The sequence below is a fragment of the Heptranchias perlo genome, chromosome X (genome assembly GCF_035084215.1).
Source record: "Heptranchias perlo isolate sHepPer1 chromosome X, sHepPer1.hap1, whole genome shotgun sequence".
NCBI lineage: Eukaryota > Metazoa > Chordata > Chondrichthyes > Hexanchiformes > Hexanchidae > Heptranchias > Heptranchias perlo.
The window spans coordinates 15411072-15431991 of record NC_090370.1 but is presented as its reverse complement, the minus strand read 5'-3'; the positions used below and the strand labels follow the sequence as shown (position 1 = coordinate 15431991).

General features: G+C 45.1%; 2 protein-coding genes across 2 annotated transcripts in view; both read right to left on the bottom strand.

Moving 5' to 3' along the window:
- Positions 1-20920, bottom strand: part of LOC137307306 (myosin light polypeptide 6-like) — a 448832-nt gene that overhangs the window by 167761 nt on the left and 260151 nt on the right. The window lies entirely within an intron of this gene.
- spryd4 (SPRY domain containing 4) lies at positions 12175-15800 on the bottom strand. The gene is made up of 2 exons (XM_067976761.1): positions 15695-15800; positions 12175-13325 (listed from the first exon to the last, which is right to left on the bottom strand). Exons 1-2 carry the CDS (start codon positions 15786-15788, stop codon positions 12790-12792), a joined length of 630 nt encoding a protein of 209 aa, XP_067832862.1. The 5' UTR covers positions 15789-15800; the 3' UTR covers positions 12175-12789.

Genomic DNA, 20920 nt, shown 5'->3' with positions numbered 1-20920 from the left:
AAACACCTCAATTAGACCACCCCTTAATCTTCTAAACTCAAGGGAATACAAGTTTATGCAATCTGTCCTCATAATTTAATCCTTTTAGCCCTGGTAATGTGATAGTGCGGAAATAAATGTTAAACCTTAGCTCCTCCTGATACACTCGAAAGGCAATTCTTTCAGTAATTTCAATGGAATGCTTGCATGAATGCTAAAATAGTGTTTCCCATTTATTTTAACTTCAATGTGCAGGTGAACCAATTCACCTGCTGGTGCGATAGTTCAGTTTGGCCACTGGATGGCAATGTAGAGCTGAAATCCCTGTCTGTGCACAGAACCCCAGCAGCAACAATTTCCACACTCATTAAAGCACAACTTCCTGACATGGATGGGGTTCGACAGCAATTCCTGTGAGACGGATTTTAGCAGATGATAACAAGAAAGGAAATGGTTTCAAAAAAGAGAGGAGAATAAACATGGAAAACACAAGTCAATGTGGACTGTATAAATTTGTTACATTTCTTCCTCCTGCCCCTCAATCTTCTCCCTCCTCTCCTGAAGGCACAGAGATATAGTTCTCCCCCCGCCCCCGGCCCAGTACTTTTGCCCAAGTGGCTCTGCTCCATGTGTGAGCCTAGACCATGTATTAGAATATGTAACTATCACAGCTGAGCCTAGGACACTGCCCTGAGGAACTCCTGCAGCAGTGTCCTGGGGCTGAGATGATTGGCCTCCAACAACCACGACCATCTTCCTTTGTGATAGGTATGACTCCAGCCACTGGAGAGTTTTCCCCCTGATTCCCATTGACTTCAATTTTACCAGGGCTCCTTGGTGCCACACTCGGTCAAAAGCTGCCTTGATGTCAAGGGCAGTCACTCTCACCTCACCTCTGGAATTCAGTTCTTTTGTCCATGTTTGGACCAAGGCTGTAATGAGGTCTGGAGCCGAGTGGTCCTGGCGGAACCCAAACTGAGCATGGGTGAGCAGGTTATTGGTGAGTAAGTGCCGCTTGATAGCACTGTCGACGACACCTTCCATCACTTTGCTGATGATTGAGAGTGGACTGATAGGGCGGTAATTGGCCGGATTGGATTTGTCCTGCTTTTTGTGGACTCTGGGGAAGTCTGCCGTGCGGGTAAAACCCAGTGCTCTCTCGTCCTGCTTCGCTCTGACCACGGGGAAGGAGATGTAGGTGTTCCTCCTGGTGTAGAGAGCCTCAGTGACCTCCCTCATACAGCGGTAAACAGCAAACTATGCCATGTCATTGATGTCACCTGCTGCAGCCTGGAAGGAGCCCGTGGTATAACAGTTAAGGGCCGTGGTGACCTTGACAATCACAGGCAGTGCTGTCCATGCCCTGGTGCAGGGCTCGAGTTGTGGCTGAAGCAGGTGACATAGCTCAATGACAGCCTCCTTGGTGAAGAGAAGGCGTCTCAGACATTGTTCCTCAGGGAAGTTCAGGTAGAAGTGCTCCCTGAGGATCCGCTGTGGGTCTGGCCTCCTGCTGAGTGCCCTCCTCCTCCTCCCTCTTGTCCCAGCTGCTTCTGATCTCCTGTCTTCCTTGATGCTCTCCCTCCTTCTCCACCCACGATTGCAGTCAAACTATTTATGAGGCAGCCAACATCAGTGCAACATCAGCAAAATCTTCTTCTCCACAGTCAGAATTAACTTTCCAGAGTTAGAAAATACTCAGAAGTTAACCAGTGGCCTGAAATGAGAAACCAGCAACTAACCTGTAAGTTAAGGATATAAGAATACAAGAAATAGGAGCAGGAGTAGGCCATATGGGCCCCTCGAGCCTGCTCCACCATTTAATAAGATCATGGCTGATCTTCAACCTCAACTCCACTTTCCCGCCCGATCCCCATATCCCTTGATTCCCTTAGTGTCCAAAAATCTATAGATCTCAGCCTCGAATACACTCAACGACTGAGCATCCACAGCCCTCTGGGGTAGAGAATTCCAAAGATTCACAACCCTCTGAGTGAAGAAATTCCTCCTCATCTCAGACTTAAATGGCTGATCCCTTATCCTGAGACTATGACCCCTAGTTCTAGACTCTCCAGCCAGGGGAAACAGCCTCACATCATCGACCTGTAAGGCCCTCTTAGAATCTTGTATGTTTCAATGAGATCACCTCTCATTCTTCTAAACTCCAGAGAGTATAGGCCCATTCTACTCAATCTCTCCTCATAGGACAACCCTCTCATCCCAGGAATCAATCTAGTGAACCTTCATTGCACCACCTCTAAGGCAAGTATATCCTTCCTTAGGTAAGGAGATCAAAACTGTACACAGCACTCCAGGTGAGGTCTCACCAGAGCCCTATATAATTGCAGCAAGACCTCCTTACTCTTATACTCCAACCCCCTTGCAATAAAGGCCAACATACCATTTGCCTTCCTAATTGCTTGCTGTACCTGCATGTTAACTTCCTGTGTTTTGTGTACAGGGACACCCAAATCCCTCTGAACACCAACATTTAATAGTTTCTCACCATTTAAAAAATATTCTGTTTTTCTATTCTTCCTACCAAAGTGAATAACCTCACATTTCCCCATATTATACTCCATCTGCCACCTTCTTGCCCATTCACTTAACTTGTCTATATCCCTTTGCAGACTCTTTGTGTCCTCCTCACAGTTTACTTTCCCACCTAGCTTTGTATTGTCAGCAAACTTGGCTACATTACACTCGGTCCCTTCATCTAAGTCATTAATACATATTGTAAATAGCTGAGGCCCAAGCACTGATCCTTGCGGCACCCCATTAGTTACAGCCTGCCAACCTGAAAATCACCCGTTTATTCCCACCCTCTGTTTTCTGTCCTTTAACCAATCCTCTGTCCATGCTAATATATTACCCCCAATCCCATGAGCCCTTATCTTGTGTAACAACCTTTTGTGTGGCACCTTATATAAATCCTTTTGAAAATCCAAATATACTACATCCACTGGTTCCCCTTTATCTACCCTGCTAGTTACATCCTCAAAAAACTCCAGTAGATTTGTCAAACACGATTTCCCTTTCATAAAACTGTGCTGGCTCTGCCTAATCATATTATGATTTTCTAAGTGCCCCATTACCACGTCCTTAATAATGGATTCCAGCATTTTCCCTACTACTGATGTGAGGCTAACTGGCCTGTAGTTCCCTGTTTTCTCTCTCCCTCCCCTCTTGAATAACGGGGTCACATTTGCTCCCTTCCAATCCACAGGGACCGTTCTGGAATCTAGGGAATTTTGGAAGATCACAACCAATGCATCCACTATCTCTGCAGCCACCTCTTTTAGAACCCTAGGATGTAGGTCATCAGGTCCAGGGGCTTTGTCGGCTTTTAGTCCCATTAGTTTCTTCAGTACTTTTTCTTTACTAATATTAATTACTTTAAATTCCTCTCTCTCATTAGACCCTTGGTTCCCCACTATTTCTGGTATGCTTTTTGTGTCTTCTACTGTGAAGACAGACACAAAATATTTGTTTAAAGTTTCTGCCAATTCCTGATTCCCCATTATAATTTCTCCTGTCTCAGCCTCTAAGGGACCAACATTTACTTTTGCTACTCTCTTCCTTTTTACATACTTGTAGAAGCTCTTACAATTTGTTTTTATATTTCTTGCCAGTTTACTCTCATATTCTATTTTCTCCCTCTTTATCAATTTTTTGGTCATCTTTTGCTGGTTTCTAAAACTCTCCCAATCCTCAGGCTTATTACTCTTCTTGGCAACATTATAAGCCTCTTCTTTTAATCTAATACTATCCTTAACTTCTTTGGTTAGCCACGGATGGATCACTTTTCCCATTTTCGGCTGGCACGGACATGATGGGCCGAATGGCCTTCTTCTATGCTGTAAATTTTCTATGATTTAGAAAGTACTCTGATCTATCCTTTTTAGGTCCAAAGTGGATGACCTCACACTTGGCTACATTGAAATCCATTTGCCATAGTTTTGCCTATTCACTTTATCTATTAATATCTCTCTGTAATTTTATGCTTCCATCTACACTGCTTACAATGCTGCCTATCTTTGTGTCATCGGCAAACTTGGATATGCGGCTCTCTATCCCGTCATCTAAGTCATTAGTAAATACAGTTAATAGTTGAGGCCCAACACAGATCCCTGAGGGACACCACTAGTCACATTCCGCCAATTTGAGAACCTGCCCATTATCCCCACTCTCTGTCTCCTGCCGCTCAGCCAATTTCCTAACCAGATCAATTATTTGCCCTCAATTCCATGAGCTTCAACTTTAGCTAACAGTCTCTTATGAGGGACTTTACTGAATGCCTTTTGGAAGTCCATATAAACAACATCCATAGACATTCCCCTGTCCACTACTTTAGTCATCTCTTCAAATTTGTCAGGCACGACCTACCTTTCACAAATCCATGCTGGCTCTCTCTGATTAACTGAAAATTCTCGAGGTGTTCAGTCGCCTTATCCTTAATTATAGACTCCAGTAATTTCCCCACAACAGATGTTAGGCTAACTGGTCTATAATTCCCTGGTTTCCCTCTCTCTCCTTTCTTAAATAATGGATTGACATGTGCAATTTTCCAATCTAAAGGTTCCTGAATCGAGAGAACTTTGGAAGATTAGAGTGAGAGCTTCTGCAATGTTCTGACAATCATTAACCGACAGGTGAGAGCAGTTTTAGATCCTTTACTATCTTTGCATAACTTGTCAATTGAAGAGCTTGTTCTGCACCTGCTGCTCTCCTCCCTAGGTTCTCCACTGCGCTGAAGCCTTTCTGAAAGTACAACGACCCAGTGTTGAATTAGTTAATCTCAGCCAGGACAGCAGTGGGGATGGTATGATTGGCCCCAGTGCCCTTGGACTTAAGGGGGAGGAGGGGGAAATCATCCAGGGATTCCACTATCTGGTCACTATTCAGAGACCCCAGCTGGGAAGTGTGTGTGGAGGTTTGGCGAGGGCAGGATCGGTCTCTGTAAAGACCCTGCCAACTTGCACCGTAAGTTTAAGAAAAGCATTATATAAGCTTTCTATATAATATCGCTAACCTTGTTAGGGAAAAGCATTATGCTCGCTTTCTCTGTGAACAAAGGCTTTCTGTTCATCTAAAACAAGCTCTTGGGTTACTTTGTGAAGAGAGGGCCTCTTTGAGTAATGAGCATCTGGTGTCATTCTCACTTCCTGTTCATAACATGGGTAAAGGGGGTTATCTGTACTTTGGTAGAAGTGCGAGATGTTTTGGACAAAGATAAATACTGTGGCTACAAGAGCAGGTCAGAGGCTGGGTATTCTGCGGCGAGTGACTCACCTCCTGACTCCCCAAAGCCTTTCCACCATCTACAAGGCACAAGTCAGGAGTGTGATGGAATACTCTCCACTTGCCTGGATGAGTGCAGCTCCAACAACACTCAAGAAGCTCTACACCATCCAGGACAAAGCAGCCCGCTTGATTGGCACCCCATCCACCACCCTAAACATTCACTCCCTTCACCACCGGCGCACAGTGGCTGCAGTGTGTACCATCCACAGGATGCACTGCAGCAACTCGCCAAGGCTTCTTCGACAGCACCTCCCAAACCCGCGACCTCTACCACCTAGAAGGACAAGGGCAGCAGATACATGTGAACAACACCACCTGCACGTTCCCCTCCAGGTCACACACCATCCTGACTTGGAAATATATCACCGTTCCTTCATCGTCGCTGGGTCAAAATCCTGGAACTCCCTTCCTAACAGCACTGTGGGAGAACCGTCATCACACGGACTGCAGCGGTTCAAGAAGGCGGCTCACCACCACCTTCTCGAGGGCAATTAGGGATGGGCAATAAATGCCGGCCTCGCCAGCGACGCCCACATCCCATGGACGAATAAAAAAAAGTCTTGATAAATTGGAGACAACTAATTGTAATAAGGGAGGCTAATGATGTCAGTTATTCTGTTATCTGAGATGTTCAGGGAGTCTTTGTACACACAGACCCTGAGGAGTTTTGATAAGGTGGTTCAAGTAATGTGAATAACAAACGTTTAAAGACTGAGTCATGGTTTGGAGACAGAGAAAGCTACTGAGCTTTGCACATAGCCCATATAGAGCTAATGGGGTAAATTTTAACCCCACGAACGAGTGGATTGGGAGCAGGTGGGAAGGTAAAAATGTAAAACCCGAGCCCCATCCCGCCCAATTCCGGTTCCAACAGAGGCGGGTCGAGCGGCGACCAACCCGCTCTAGGGAGGCGAGTCAGTCAGTAAAATCTTTTAAGGAGGCGACGTGCCTCCATCTTGACAGGTTTTTCATTTTTAACTCCTGAGGGCTGGGATTCCTGGGCCTTCTGCTTCACACCACGTAAGAGGAGGTGGGAAGGGCCGGATCAGCAGGTAAGTGCCTTTGTTGCACTGCTTGTGGGCCAGGAGGATCTGGAGTGTTTCCTCCAGGCCCAACAAGCCTACCTGTCGCGATCCCACACACGCGATTGGCCAACCCCCCACCACGATCTCCGACCCCCACCCACGACCTCTCACCCCCTCCCCCGATCTCCGACTCCCCCTTGACTGAGCCCCTGATGGATGACCACTCCCACCCCCAATGTCAGGCTTACCTGCAGGCATCTGCTCCCTGGTTGCTCTCCCATCCGCCTGTCAACCTGGCTGGCCGTCGGGCAGGAAACCTACTGAAAAAAATTGAAAGACGTCCTTACGTCAACATCGTACGGACGTCCAGGAAACCTGTACTTCCGGGTTTCCTGTCAGGAAATTCCCCCCACCACCCCACTCTCTTCCTGGCTTCCTGCTAAAATCTACCCCCATGTGTCTAAAAATGTATATAGGATGAGAACATCTTCGTATTGATTAGGATGTTCTCAGAGCGAGGCTCGACCGCTCAACTAATATCAAAAACCTTCGAGAGGTGCACCTCGAAGCTTTGTACGGTGATAAACTTTGCAGGTTGTCAGTAGATGCATTGGTATTAATTTTCCAAAAGTCCCTAGATTCTGGAAGGATCCCATCAGATTGGAAAACAGTAAATGTAACTCCTCTATTCAAGAAAGGAGGGAGATAGAAAGCAGGAAACTACAGGCCAGTTAGCTTAACATCTGTCATAGGGAAAATGCTAGAATCTATTATTAAGGAGGTTATAGCAGGGCACTTAGAAAATCTCAATGCAATCAGGCAGAGTCAACACGGCTTTGTGAAAGGGAAATCGTGTTTGACTAATTTATTAGAGTTCTTTGAGGAAGTAACAAGCAACGTGGATAAAGTGGATCCTGTGGATGTGGTGTACTTGGATTTCCAGAAGGCTTTTGACAAGGTACCACATCAAAGGCTACTACACAAAATAAGAGCTCATGGTGTAGGGAGTAACATACTAGCATGGATAAAGGATTGGTTAGCTAACAGGAAACAGAGAGTAGGCATGAATGGGTCATTTTCAGGTTGGCAAGATGTAAGGAGTGGAGTGCCACAGGGATCAGTGCTTGGGCCTCAACTATTTACAATCTATATCAATGACTTGGATGAAGGGACCAAAGGTATGGTTGCTAAATTTGCTGATAACACAAAGGTAGGTAGGAAAGTAAGTTGTGAAGAGGACATAGGGAGTCTGCAAAGGGATACAGATAGGTTAAGTGAGTTGGCAAAAATTTGGCAGATGGAGTATAATGTGGGAAAATGTGAACTTGTCCACTTTGGCAGGAGGAACAGAAAAGCAATGTATTATTTAAATGGAGAGAGATTGCAGAACTCTGAGGTACAGAGGGATCTGGGTGTCCTAGTACATGAATCACAAAACGTTAGTGTGCAGGTAAAGCAAGTGATTAGGAAGGCAAATGGAATATTGTCATTTATTGCAAGGGGAATGGAATGTAAAAGTAGAGATGTTTTGCTACAGTTGTACCACATCTAGACTACTGTGTGCAGTTTTGGTCTCCTTATTTAAGAAAGGACATAATTGCTTTGGAGGCAGTTCAGAGAAGATTCACTCGACTGATTCCTGGGATGAGAGGGTTATCTTATGAGGAAAAGTTGGACAAGTTGGGCCTGCATACACTGGAGTTTAGAAGAATGAGAGGTGATCTTATTGAAACACATAAGATCCTGAGGGGACTTGAAGGGGTAGATGCTGAGAGGATGTTTCCCCTTGTGGGAAAGACTAGACCTAGGGGCCAATGTTTTAAAAATAAAGGGTCTCCAATTTAAGACGGAGATGACGAGAAATTTCTTCTCTCAGAGTGTCGTGAGTCTGTGGAACTCCCTTCCCCAGAGAGCGGTGGAGGCAGGGTCATTGAATATTTTTAAGGCTGAGTTAGATAGATTCCTGATTAACAAGGGAGTCAAAGGTTATAGTAGGTAGACAGGAAAGTAGGGTTGAGGTCACAATCAGATCAGCCATGATCTTATCAAATGGCAGAGCAGGCTCGACGGGCCGAATGGCCAACTCCTGCTCTTAATTCGTATGTATGTTCGTCAGGTTGTATGTTTAATTGCAGTCTTGTATTTTAACATCTTTGCTACTTATTAAACTTCTTAATAAAGCTATTATACTTTAGAACAAAAGACCTCGCAGCCTTCTTGATTAAAGACTAAACCCGTAAAATAGATAACTCATAGTGAGGTCCTGGAGGACGATGAGTGCTGTTAAAGCTCAGATTTCAAACCTTCCTGTACCCTGAGGTTTTCTTCTCCATCCCTGAAGGGGCTGACTCCTGCTGGGGTGCAGCTCCACACAAACCAACAATCTGCCTGTAGCCCACCCAAGTCACCATTATTCATATGTGAACCTAGACAGTGTTGGCAGGCAATTCAATTACAGGGTGCATTATAGCTGAGTCCAATCCTGCCTTTATCCACAACCACGTTAGAAATGTATTTTTGTAATATAGACAGAGGTTATGGTCCTATGTCTGTGTCCCAGAGACAAAGGTCAGAGACACAGGAGTCAAACGCTTGCAGTATATTAAGGGGTTAAATGTTACATACTCACAACTAACACACAGCGATGCTGTGCTGCAGAAGATCGCTCCTTACAGTCAGTTGAGCTCAACCTTCCAGATCTCTTCTTTCTAGTGTCAGCCATGGCTCAGTGGGTCACACTCTCGCCTGAGTCAGGAGGTCGTGGGTTCATGTCCCTTTCCAGAGACTTCAACACAAAAATCCAGGCTGACATTCCAGTGCATTACTGAGGGAGTGCTGCACTGTCGGAGGTGCCATCTTTTGGATGAGATGTTAAACAGAGGCACCATCTGCCCTCTTGGGTGGATGTAAAAGATCCCATGATGCTATTTTGAAGAGCAGGGGAGTTCTCCCCAGTGCCCTGGCCAATATTTATCCCTGAACCAACATCAATAAAAACAGATTATCTGGTCATTTATCACATTGCTGTTTGTGGGATCTTGCTGTGCGCACGTTGGCTGCTGCTTTTCCTACATTACAACAGTGACGACACTTCAAAAGTACTTCATTGGCTGTAAAGCACTTTGGGAGATCATGAGGTCATGAAAGACGCTATATAAATGCAAGTCTTAATTTTTGCTGCTTCATGTTCTAACCTCGCGTTACAAATTTGCCATTTTATACCTTTCTAACTACATTATTTCAAATGATATTGGATGCACTTTATACAAGTTCTCACCCAGTCTTATGAGGAAGTTCCTGTCGCTCTAAACATTTATCACTATCTGACATCCCGTGGTCCTGAAGGTTAATGGTAAATGCTGTTTAGGTTTAGCAAGGCATACAATGTATTATAGGAACAGGAGTAGGCCATTCAGTCTCTCTAGCCTGTGCTGTCATTCAATTAGATCATTGCTTATCTGTACCTCAACTCCATTTAAACCACCTTTGATCCATATCCCTTGATATCACCACCTAACAAAAATCTATCAAGCTCAATCTTGAAAATTTCAATTGTCCCCCAGCATCCACAGCCTCTTGGGGGAGAGAGTTCCAGATTTCTACAGTGCGTGAGAAAAATTCACTCCTGAATGGTCTGGCTCTAATTTTAAGATTGTGTCCTCTTGTTCTGGATTCCCCCACCAGAGGAAATAGTTTCTCTGTATTTACCCTATCGAATCCTTTTATTATTTAGGTCACCCCTCAACCTTCTAAACTCAATGAAAACCTGCTGCAATCAATTTAAAGTTTAAAAAAAACTTGCATAAAGATAATCATACAATTAAAGTTATGGATATTATTTTCCTAATCAAGTGCATATAAATTTCAGCCTAACTGGATCCAGGCTACGCAGCTCTGATTTTTAACATATGGTCAATTTTCAAACCATATATAAAGTTCGGACAGCACAATACCCAGTAGATTACAAGTCATTTTTTTCAGCATGACAATGTATAAATCTACTGAATATAACTGAGGAAAAATTAGCACTTTCAGAAAAAAGATTGAAATACTTGTACAGTCTTAATGTTAACTAAACTAAGGCTTACATAAGGGTTAACACTGCTGAATGAAAATGGGCGGAGCTCCACACACACATTTAAAGACACAGCACATTCAAATCTTGGGATAACCTGCATCGAAAGTAGTAAGAAGACATTTTCCCTCTTTTTTCCTGTTGATAACCTATCCTTTTTCTCTCATTTCAATTTTTAATCTCCTTGGTCAGTATAAAAGTACAAATTATCTACTCGGGCGGGGATAGGAGCAGTCGGGGACTGTATCTGAACATGATGCTGAAGGAGGGTTTGCACTTTTCCCTCCAATCCTACATTTCGCTTTCTGAAAAGCTCACTCATGGATTAAATCTGGGTCACTATTTCTAAATTGCTCTACTGGAGCAGACAGGGATGTATTCAGGACCTCCTGGGTCTTAGTTTCCGCTTCTTCCTCTAACTTTTCACTAGTTTGTTTCTGAATAATGTCGCAACATTCACTTAACTTCTTAGTTACTGCCTTGGCAGCTGTTAATAATCCCTGTATGAATAATTCATTAATCAGGCCTTTATATTTTTTTAATTGCTAGCATTCTTTGTACTCCTTTATTTTACAAAGTAATTTTCCATCTCAACTGCTAGAGTTGATTTTTCATTTGAATCGATCATTTTATACTATAACAAAACAAAAATAAACTGTAACGCAGGATGTATTGATAAACTTGCAATGTGGAAGAACCTGCGTCCTATCTGGGTGCTAATTGTTAGAAATGTATTTTTGTAATATAGAAGAGGTTATGGTCCTATGTCTATGTCCCAGAGACACAGGAGTCAAACACTTGCAGTTATATTAAGGGGTTAAATGTTACATACTTACAACTAACACACAGCGATGCTGTGCTGCAGAATATCGCACGTCAGTCAGTGCTCAACCTTCCATATCTCTTCTATCTGCTTCATCTTCCAACTGCACGTTACAATGTTGCCATTTTTATCTTTCTAACTATATTATTTTACAAGATCTTGGATGCACTTTACGTTAGTCATCATCACAAAACTCCTGGCTCTCTAAACATAGAATCATACAATCTTACAGCACAGGAGGCCGCCAAATTTTTCCTCTCCCTGGCCACTGTCCGAGGCTGAACCAGAACATTCGCAACCTTGGCGTCCTATTTGAACCTGAGCTGAGCTTCTGGCCCCATATCCTCTCCACCACCAAGACCACCTACTTCCACCTCCGTAACATCGCCCGTCTCCGCTCCTGCCTCAGCTCATCTGCTGCTCAGACCCTCATCCGTGCCTTTGTTACCTCCAGACTCGACTAGTCCAATGCCTTCCTGGCCAGCCTCCCTTCTTCCGCCCTCTGTAAACTTGAGCTCATCGAAACGCTGCTGCCCCGTATCCTAACTCTCACTAAGTCCCGTTCACCCATCACCCCTGTGCTCGCTGACCCTCATTGGCTTCCAGTCTGGCAATGCCTCGATTTTAAAATCCCTCCGTGGCCTCGCCCCACCCTATCTCTGTAACCACCTCCAGCCTTACAACCCTCCGAGATCTCTGCGTTCCTTCAATCCTGACCTCTTGCACATCCCCAATTTCCATCGCTTCACCATTGGCTGCCTAGGCCCTAAGCTCTGGAATTCCCTCCCTAAACCTCTCTACCTCTCTCTCCTCCTTTAAGACGCTCCTTAAAACCTACCTCTTTGACCAAGCTTTTGGTCACCTGTCCTAATATCTCCTTATGTGGCTCGGTGTCAAAATTAGTTTGATAATCACTCCTGTGAAGTGTCTTGGGACGTTTTACTACGTTAAAGGCGCTGTAAAAATACAAGTTGTTGTTACATAATTTTTAATAAAATATTTGAGTACAACACATAGAATACTCATAATTATAGCTCCAGGACCCTCGGTTGCTCCATTTATCTCTAAGCTTTGATGCGGGTCCAGGAGGTCGCGACAAAAGGTGTGTAAACCTTGAACTGGATTCCTCTTAGTTACAGTTTGGGTAATTGCATCACCAGCTTGCAAGAAGCCAATATAGAGAGGGTTTCACAAGAACGGAACTGGAGCCCGGCCAACAAAGACAGAAGCCGATCTTTTGCCTCAGCCACATTGTCAACAGGGATCAAGTTCTCTTTTGGCAAAATTCTCTTCAACATTTTAAGTATAAGAAAGGCCGTTTGAATATCCTGGGCAGGTTACACTGATCACAATGAGAGCAGCAATCACATATTTCTCAAAGCTGGACAGAACATGGACACGGGCTTCAAGTAGTGTCTTGAAAGGTCAAAAGAAAAACTCTGCTTCAAAGCCTATGTTGAAGGAGCCGAGCTTTGACTAGTGCCAGATTATAGGAGGTAGCTGATTCCTTAGAAATGTTTGACAAGCACACAGTGAACAGAATGAATTCCAGATATCAGGCACCTTAACTGTCAGGCTGGAGAGATTCAGATGCCTTGTATGTCCATGCCTGGATGTGTTAAGAGTTCTCCATCCCACAACGCAAAGGCTGGAACGAGTGGCATTCTGAACTCGGCCGTTATCGTGCTGACGACAGCAGCTTTCTCAACGTCTACTAAACTGAGTTTCCTGCCTTCACAGTCCAGGAGAAAGCCCACTCGATCGGGCTTTCCAAAAAAGTCGACTGGTACCATCTCATTGGAGGTCATGGAGTACCACTTCCTCTGGAGATAGGCGTACACCCAGGAGCAGTCGTTGGCACCAATACATTCTTCTCGTGATATATTAATTTCCGCCACACCAATTCGGAACTCCTGTGACCGCTTCACTGTCACCTCCCAGTAATGCCTCCCAGCTGACAGAGTCGTGTCAGCCAAGACCACTGACCACTCTCTGAAGCGCTCAGGGTTTCTTGGCACTTTGCTTGGGTCAACACCTATCCTGCGGTAGATGACTCCTGTCTCTTTCTTGAAAAGGTCCAGGCAACTGTGGGCTGTCTTCTCATCCAGTTTGAAATTTAAATCTATAAATGTAAAAACAATGTTACACACTGCTCCTCCAAAGCATGTTGCTTAGGAGACATCCTCAGTTAGTCAGTGGGGAGCAATTCATTTTAAGTACAAAGATTTGGCACCAACTTTCTGTTCCCAGCTTTAATTATGAACTGTTGGGGCTCAGTGTGGGGAAGGGAGATAGTGACTAGGGGTCAGGGGATTGGGAGACTGGGGGGGGGGAAAGAAAGGGAGAATGGGGAGAGAGGGAGACCAGGGACTTGAGGCTTTGGGGGGGGGGGAGGGAGACAGGGGACTGGGGGGTCAGGAGGAATTAGAGCTTGGGTGGGTGGAAGAGAGGGAGACTGGGGGTCGGGCGGTGGGGGGAACAGAAGGGGGTGGGGGTGGGGGTGGGGGTGGGGGTGGGTGCGGGGACCAGCATTTCCTGCAGAGCCGGGAGCAGCAGCAGCAACATGGTGAGTGGGAGCGGCATTGAAAGAGCAGCAGCCAGTAAAGGGGTGAGTGAAACCTGGAAACTTTACTCTGAGTAAATAGTGAAAGATTGCTTCCATTGGTGGGCAAATAGGGAACTAGGGGGCGGAAACCAAGGATTCTCACTGGAAAAAACAAGGGGGAAGGGAGGAGGAAGGTTCTTGAACTGAGGGCTATTAGACCATGAGATGCTTCACCACATGTGGATACAGTCGGGGAACACTTCAGCAGTCATGGACATTCATCCACCGACCTTCGGGTAAGCGTACTCCAAGGCGGCCTTCGAGACACACGACAACGCAAAATCGTCGAGCAGAAATTGATAGCCAAGTTCCGCACCCATGAGGACGGCCTCAACCGGGATCTTGGGTTCATGTCACGCTACACGTTACCCCACCAGCGAACAAATGTTATCTGTTTTTAATATAACGGGTCAGTTGCTGTCTTTTCTATGTTTCTACCTCTCTATCTCTGTTTTTTTTGTTTGTTGGTTTTTTTTGGTGATTTGTATATTCTGTGAGACCTGGCAGGTAACACCTGTCTGTCTGCACACTGATTGCCTTGGCAACGGGCAGTTGAAAAAACTGTCTGTAATCACCAAGCATTGTTCTGTGAATTATAAATGCGATTTCATTTCGAGGATTTCATTTCGTTCACCTGAGGAAGGAGGAAGCCTCCGAAAGCTTGTGAATTTAAAATAAAATTGCTGGACTATAACTTGGTGTTGTAAAATTGTTTACAATTGTCAACCCCAGTCCATCACCAGCATCTCCACATTGTGGATATTGAGGTAGAGACTAACAGTTCAATTAAAAGGGAATGAGATGAATATTTGAAAAGGAGGAATATAAAAGGATCTGGGGGAATGGGGTTCCAAGAGAGAGCACCGGGGCCGAATGGCCTCCTCCTGTACTATAATTTCTATCATCCTATGAAAACTCTTTTATTGACACTGAGCCCAAGAGGTGGTTAGAAATTTAGAAATGTTGGTGTTGAGCTGAGTTTAGGACACTGTGCCCTGTAAGAAGTGCCCCTAACACTGACCCTACTGCCCTTTGTGCGATCTCTTGGTTTGGTTCAGGTCTGTACCGGACTGTTTTGACGTCTGAAGTCCAAGTACAGATCAGTAATGACAGGTTCCCAGTTCACACGGAACCAGAGTCCAAGGAGATAGGGAGAGATGGGCCTTATTGAGAGTAGCATCAACTGGGGATCCTGACTGCACCTTGTGCAGTGCATGGGATTTCTGGCTCTAGTTTCAGGTGGCTATCAGTGGGTTATAGGATTACTACCAGCACCTCTGACAGTGACACTGGAAGAACTACCCTTCTCTCCTTCAAATAGTGTCCTAGGATCTTTTATGTCCACCTGAGACTTGTGCACATAATCCAAGCTGACACTCCAATGCAGTACCGAGGAAGTGCTGCACAGTCGGAGGTGCCGTCTTTTGGATGAAACGTTAAACTGAGGCCCTGTCTGCCGTTAGGTGGATGGTAAAAGATCCCACAGCACCATTCAAGGGAGTTGTCTCTGATGTCCTCGCTAATATTTATCCTTCAACTAACATCACCAAAACAGATTATCTGGTATTTATCTCATTGCTGTTTGTGGGATCTTGCTGTGCGCAAATTGGCTGCTGTATTTCCTACATTACGATGACCACACTTCAAAAAAGTACACTGGGAAGCGCTTTGGGACATCCATTGGTTGTGAAAGGCGTTATGTAAATGCAAGTCTTTCTTCGGGGACATCAGAGGTGAACACCAACACTCGGGACATTTCAGCCGGAAGCTGGGACTCCTGCAGGGAGTGTGCGCAGGGGCCGCACGTTACCTGGATCCGCTCCAGGCTCCCCACACGAAGCGCACGTATTAAAGCTTTTTTTTGTACCTCAGATGCCAATACCTACACCGCCTGTGAATGTCCAGGCCACTCGGGAGCCGCTTCCCCAACAGCACTCCCCCTGCTACAGCTCCTCTCAACACTCGCCTCACCGCCGCCATCTTTACGCCTCGATTACGCAAAACCACGTACAGAACGTCATGACGTACACGTGAGGGGAGCGGGAAATGGGAGGAGATTTTTTGTGTTTACTCTTTGTACAGTTCACTGTCTTACTCAGTCAATTATTGCATCGCACTGCTATTTTTGGTATGGATTCATTTGGTTTTACAGTTGACTCTTTAAATTGATTTAACTGTCTTATGTGGTTGCAAACACATGCCACAATAATCAAACATTGATCTGCACCACTTTGCATGATATTGTTATGACAGGACGGTATGTCGCCCTTCAGCATTCCTGCTTCTCCAGAACCACATTTATTAAACCACGTCTTTCTCTCAAGTGCCCATTTAGAACACATTTATCCCCTCTCTCTAGGTGACAGTTCAATAGTTTCAAGAAGTTACTCTACCCCTTTAAACTCCGGTATGTAGATGCAGTGCCCCATTGACACATCTGTGTAGCTTCTTCCCCAGAGCCAGGGATTGCAGTGGGAATGAAGCCAAGTTAAGTGGTCTTAGTTGGAGAGAGGGCAAGTTTCTCTCTTCTACTGGGAGTGAATTGGAAGCAGTGTCAGAATTTTACTCTACTCTTGGTATGCGATTCCCTGGACTCGATTAATCCTCCAGACTGTAATGATCTCTGTTTAAAAATATTAAACCAGTCTCTTGACGTGCAACATGTTTGCACTGGGCTAGGCCACAGTGTTATTGCAGTGTGCTGGGGTCTGATGCCCACAGAGGCTTGAATTAGCACCCGCTGGTTTGACAGGGCAGGATCTGGTGCTAAAAGTACCTGAAAACTACAAGTTATCAAGTGAATTATTTGCGGAGATTCTGGCTAGAGATGGTGCATGAATAATTCTAATAAATTTATATAGCGCCTTTCACCACCTCAGGACGTCCCAAAGCACTTCACTTTTTTGAAGTGTAGTCACTGTTGTGATGTAGGAATCGCAGCAGCCAATTTGCGCACAGCAAGATCCCACAAACAGCAATGAGATAATGACCAGGTAATCTGTTTCAGTGATGTTGGTTGAGGGATAAATATTGGCCCAGGACACCGGGGAGAACTCTCCTGCTCGTCAAATAGTGGTCGTGGGATCTTGTATGTCCACATGAGAGGGCAGACGTGGCATTGGTTTAACGTCTCACACAAAAGACAGCACCTCTGACAGTGCAGCACTCCCTCAGTACTGCACTGGGAGTGTCAACCTGGATTACGTGCTCAAGTCTCTGGAGTGGGGCTTGAGCCCACGACCTTCTGACTCAGAGGTGAGAGTGCTACCAGTGAGCTTAGGCCGACACCTGGGTGTCACCAACAGTTGGGTGGCTATGTTACGAGTGGTCACTTAACATATGCACTGTATTTGTCCTCTTCGTGTGGGGAAGTCTTTATGTCAAGCCTTGCTTTTGAATAGTGCCTTTAACGTAACAAAAACCCAAAGGCTCTGGGCATGGATGAGATGAGACTGAGCAGTAGTAAAGAGGCTGAACGATCTCACATTACTGTGGTGCCACATCATATCCTGAAGACCACTTTACAATGGATCACTTTTGAAGTGTGGTCACTGTTGTTATGTTGGCAAACACATCAGCCCAATTTGCACAGAGCAAGATCCCACAAAAGGGGAACGAATGATAGACCCAGTGGCTCCGATTTTGGTGGCGTTGTTTGAGGGAGGAATGTTGGTCCCAGGACAATTCTCTTCCTCCCTCCCCTCTCTTCTTCCAATGGTGCCACAGGCTCTTGTACTTTCACCTGAGCTGGCAGGCGGGGCCTCATCCGAAAGTTGGCACCTCCGACAAAGCAGCACACCCTCAGTACTGTTCAAGCGCGCCGGCCTAGATCATGTGCTCTGGCCCCTAGTGGGGCTGAAATCCGCAACCTTCGGACTCTGAGCCAAGCTGACCTGGAAGAAATTTGACACCACAATTGAAATGATGAGGCTTTTAAGTCAGGGCGAGAAGTAGCGAAGCCAAGAGGCTTAAGGGGAAAAAAATTGTAGAACTCATTTAACATAAAACCTCCCAAGTTGGGAAAGAGTGGACCAGTGATCAAATCGGTTCGAGGCCATGAGGTAGGATATACTGTGGGACAAAGGGCAGACGTATGGGGTGGAATGAGGGCATTGGCTCATTGGTAAGCTAGCCAATGGATCAAGGCCAGGCAGGGTTGGCGGCATCCGTGGAGGTCGAAGTTCAGTAGACCGGTACAGAGAAGCTGAGTCATAGGAACAGGAGGAGGCCATTCAGCCCCTTGAGCCTGTTCCGCCATTCAATCAGATCACGGCTGATCTGTATCTTAACTCCATTTACCCGCCTTGGTTCCGTAACCCTTAATACCCTCGCCTAACAAAAATCGAGCGATCTCAGTCTTGAAACCTCCAATTGACCCCCAGCCTCAACAGCTTTTTGGGGGAGAGAGTTCCAGATTTCCACTCCCCTTTGTGTGAAGAAGTGCTTCCTGACATCACCCCTGAACGGCCTGGCCCTAATTTTAAGGTTATGCCTCCTTGTTCTGGGTTCTCCCACCAGAGGAAATAGTTTCTCTCTATCTACCCCATCAAATCCTTTAATCATCTTAAACACCTCAATTAGATCACCCCTTAATCTTCTATACTTGAGGGAATACAAGCCTTGTCTGTGCAACCTGTCCTCATAGTCTTGAGGTAGCACAAGCTTGATTTGGGAAGAGTTAGGGGCAGGAGGTTTGTGTTGGTGGAAATCAGCAAGATTGGGGCTTTGTTATTTCTGGCCAGTGGACCATCACATTGTGGTATCGAGCCGTCATGTCTGTACCTCAGTGAAGTGTAATGATGAAATCTTCACGCTGTTGTGTTCACAGAATCATCCAGAACGGAAGGAGGCCATTTGACTCATCGTGCCTGTGCCGCCTCTTTCAAAGAGCTATCCAATTATCCCACTCCCCCCTGTTCTTTCCCCCATAGCCCTGTAAATTTTTCCCTTGAAGTATTTATCTAATTCCCTTTTGAAAGTTATTATTGAATCTGCTTCCACCGCCCTTTCAGGCAGCGCATTCCAGATCATTATAACTCGCTGTGGAAAAAAAATGTCATCTCCTCTCCCCTCTGGTTCTTTTGCCAATTATCTTAAATCTGTGTCCTCTGGTTACCGACCTGCCTGCCAGTGGAAAGAGTTTCTCCCTATTTACTCTGTTGAAACCCAAAATAAACCAGGCGAAGGAGTGCCCAGGTTGGGAATTGGTAAATAAACATTTTAATTTTTAGTTTCCAAATTGGCGACGGGGGGCCTTTGCCTGTAATCCGAGGGAGTGGCTTTGATTTGTGAAATTCGATGCGGCTCGCTCCCAACCCAAGTGCATTCCTGTTTAAAGTCTGCCCTGTGACGACTCTAATACGTCTCAGCTGGCTGTTGTTGCAAGTCTTAACATGGACCCTTTACACAGGCGAGAGGGCAATCTGGCACCGACACTGACCGCTTGGTGCTGTAGACGCAAGGCAGCAAAACAACCACGAGGCTGAAGTTTACAACGGGGTGTATCCGAGCTATTGGTCTTTGTGGGATCAGTGGTGGGTGGGTACAGCCTAAGGGGGGTCACGTACAACATTTCAATCCACGCTCCCTTAATTTCGCCACATCTCAAGTTGCTGACACAACAAATCTGGTTTGTCAAGCTCCAGGCCCATAAAATTCAAACAGCACAAACCAGCAACTTTAAAAAAAAAGACTTGCATTTACTAGGGATGAGGGGTTTCAGTTATGTGGAAAGACTAGAGAAAATGGGATTGTTCTTCTTAGAGCGGAGAAGGTTAAGGGGAGATTTAATAGAGTTGTTCAAAATTATGAAGGGTTTTGATAGGGTAGATAGGGACAAATTGTTTCCACTGGCAGAAGGGTCAGTAACCAGGGAACACAGATTTAAGGTAATTGGCAAAAAAGCCAGGGGGAGATGAGGACATTTTTTTATTCGGCGAGTTGTTATGATCTGTAATTCACTGCCTGAAAGGGCGGAGGAAGCAGATTCAATAGTAACTTTCAAAAGGGAATTGGATAAATACTTAAAAAGGAAAAATTTGCAGGGCTATAGGGAAAGGGCAGGGCAGTGGGACTAATTGGATAGCACTTTCAGAGAGCCGGCACAGGCATGATGGGCCGAATGGCCTCCTTCTGTGCTGGATGGTTCGATGATTTAAACCTCTGCTCCTTTTAAACCCTTCAGTTAGTTGCAGTATGGTTCAGCATAAACTGAGTGCAAACAGAGCTGCAGTGGATCCTTGATGGTTAACTTATATTAGAAGTAATTTCTTTGCGTGTGAATACTTTAAAACGATGAAACAAAGTGAAGCGGGTCCTGCAAATACCCAATACGCAAGGGACTTGTTTTCACTTTCAGAGTTTCTGATCGTGAGAGGAAAGGCTATATTGCAACAACGTTTATGTGTGGTTATAAGTAATGACTTTTTTCTTTGTTGTTGCAAAAGCAGAGTGGTTACAATAGGAGGCTTTAATTTTCACGTAGAGTGGGAGACGCAGAACAGCTCGAGTCCCAAAGGCAGTGAATTTCTTGAGTGTATTCAAGACAGTTTTCTGGAACAATATGTTTTTGAACCACCAAGAGGACAGGCCATACTAGATGTAGTGTTGTGATGAGCCAGAGTTGGTCCACAATCTAACGGTAAGTGGACACCTAGCTAACAGTGACCATAACATGATGGAATTCGATATTAGGTTTGAGAGGGAGACGGATGAGTCACAAACCAAGGTTTTAAATTTAGGTAAAGCGGACTTTGAAGGGATGAGCCAGAAATTGACCACAGTAAACTGGGCAGAATGGTTAACTGGTAAAACTACAGATGAACACAGGGAGGTGTTCAGAGGTATTTAGTACAAGACCTGTACATGCCCCTAAAGGGCAAGAGCTCTACTTGTGAAATTAAACAATCTTGGTCAACAGGAGAAGTAAGAGATAATAGAAAACTAAAAGAAAGGGCTTACACAAATGCAAAGAACAGTAGAGATTCCGCAAACTGGGAGAGATATAAAGAACAGCAAAGGGATACAAAGAAAGTAGTAAAAAAAGAGAATGAGAAGAAACTTGAGGGATATCAAGTATGACATTAAAAGTTTTTACAAGTATATTAAGAGAG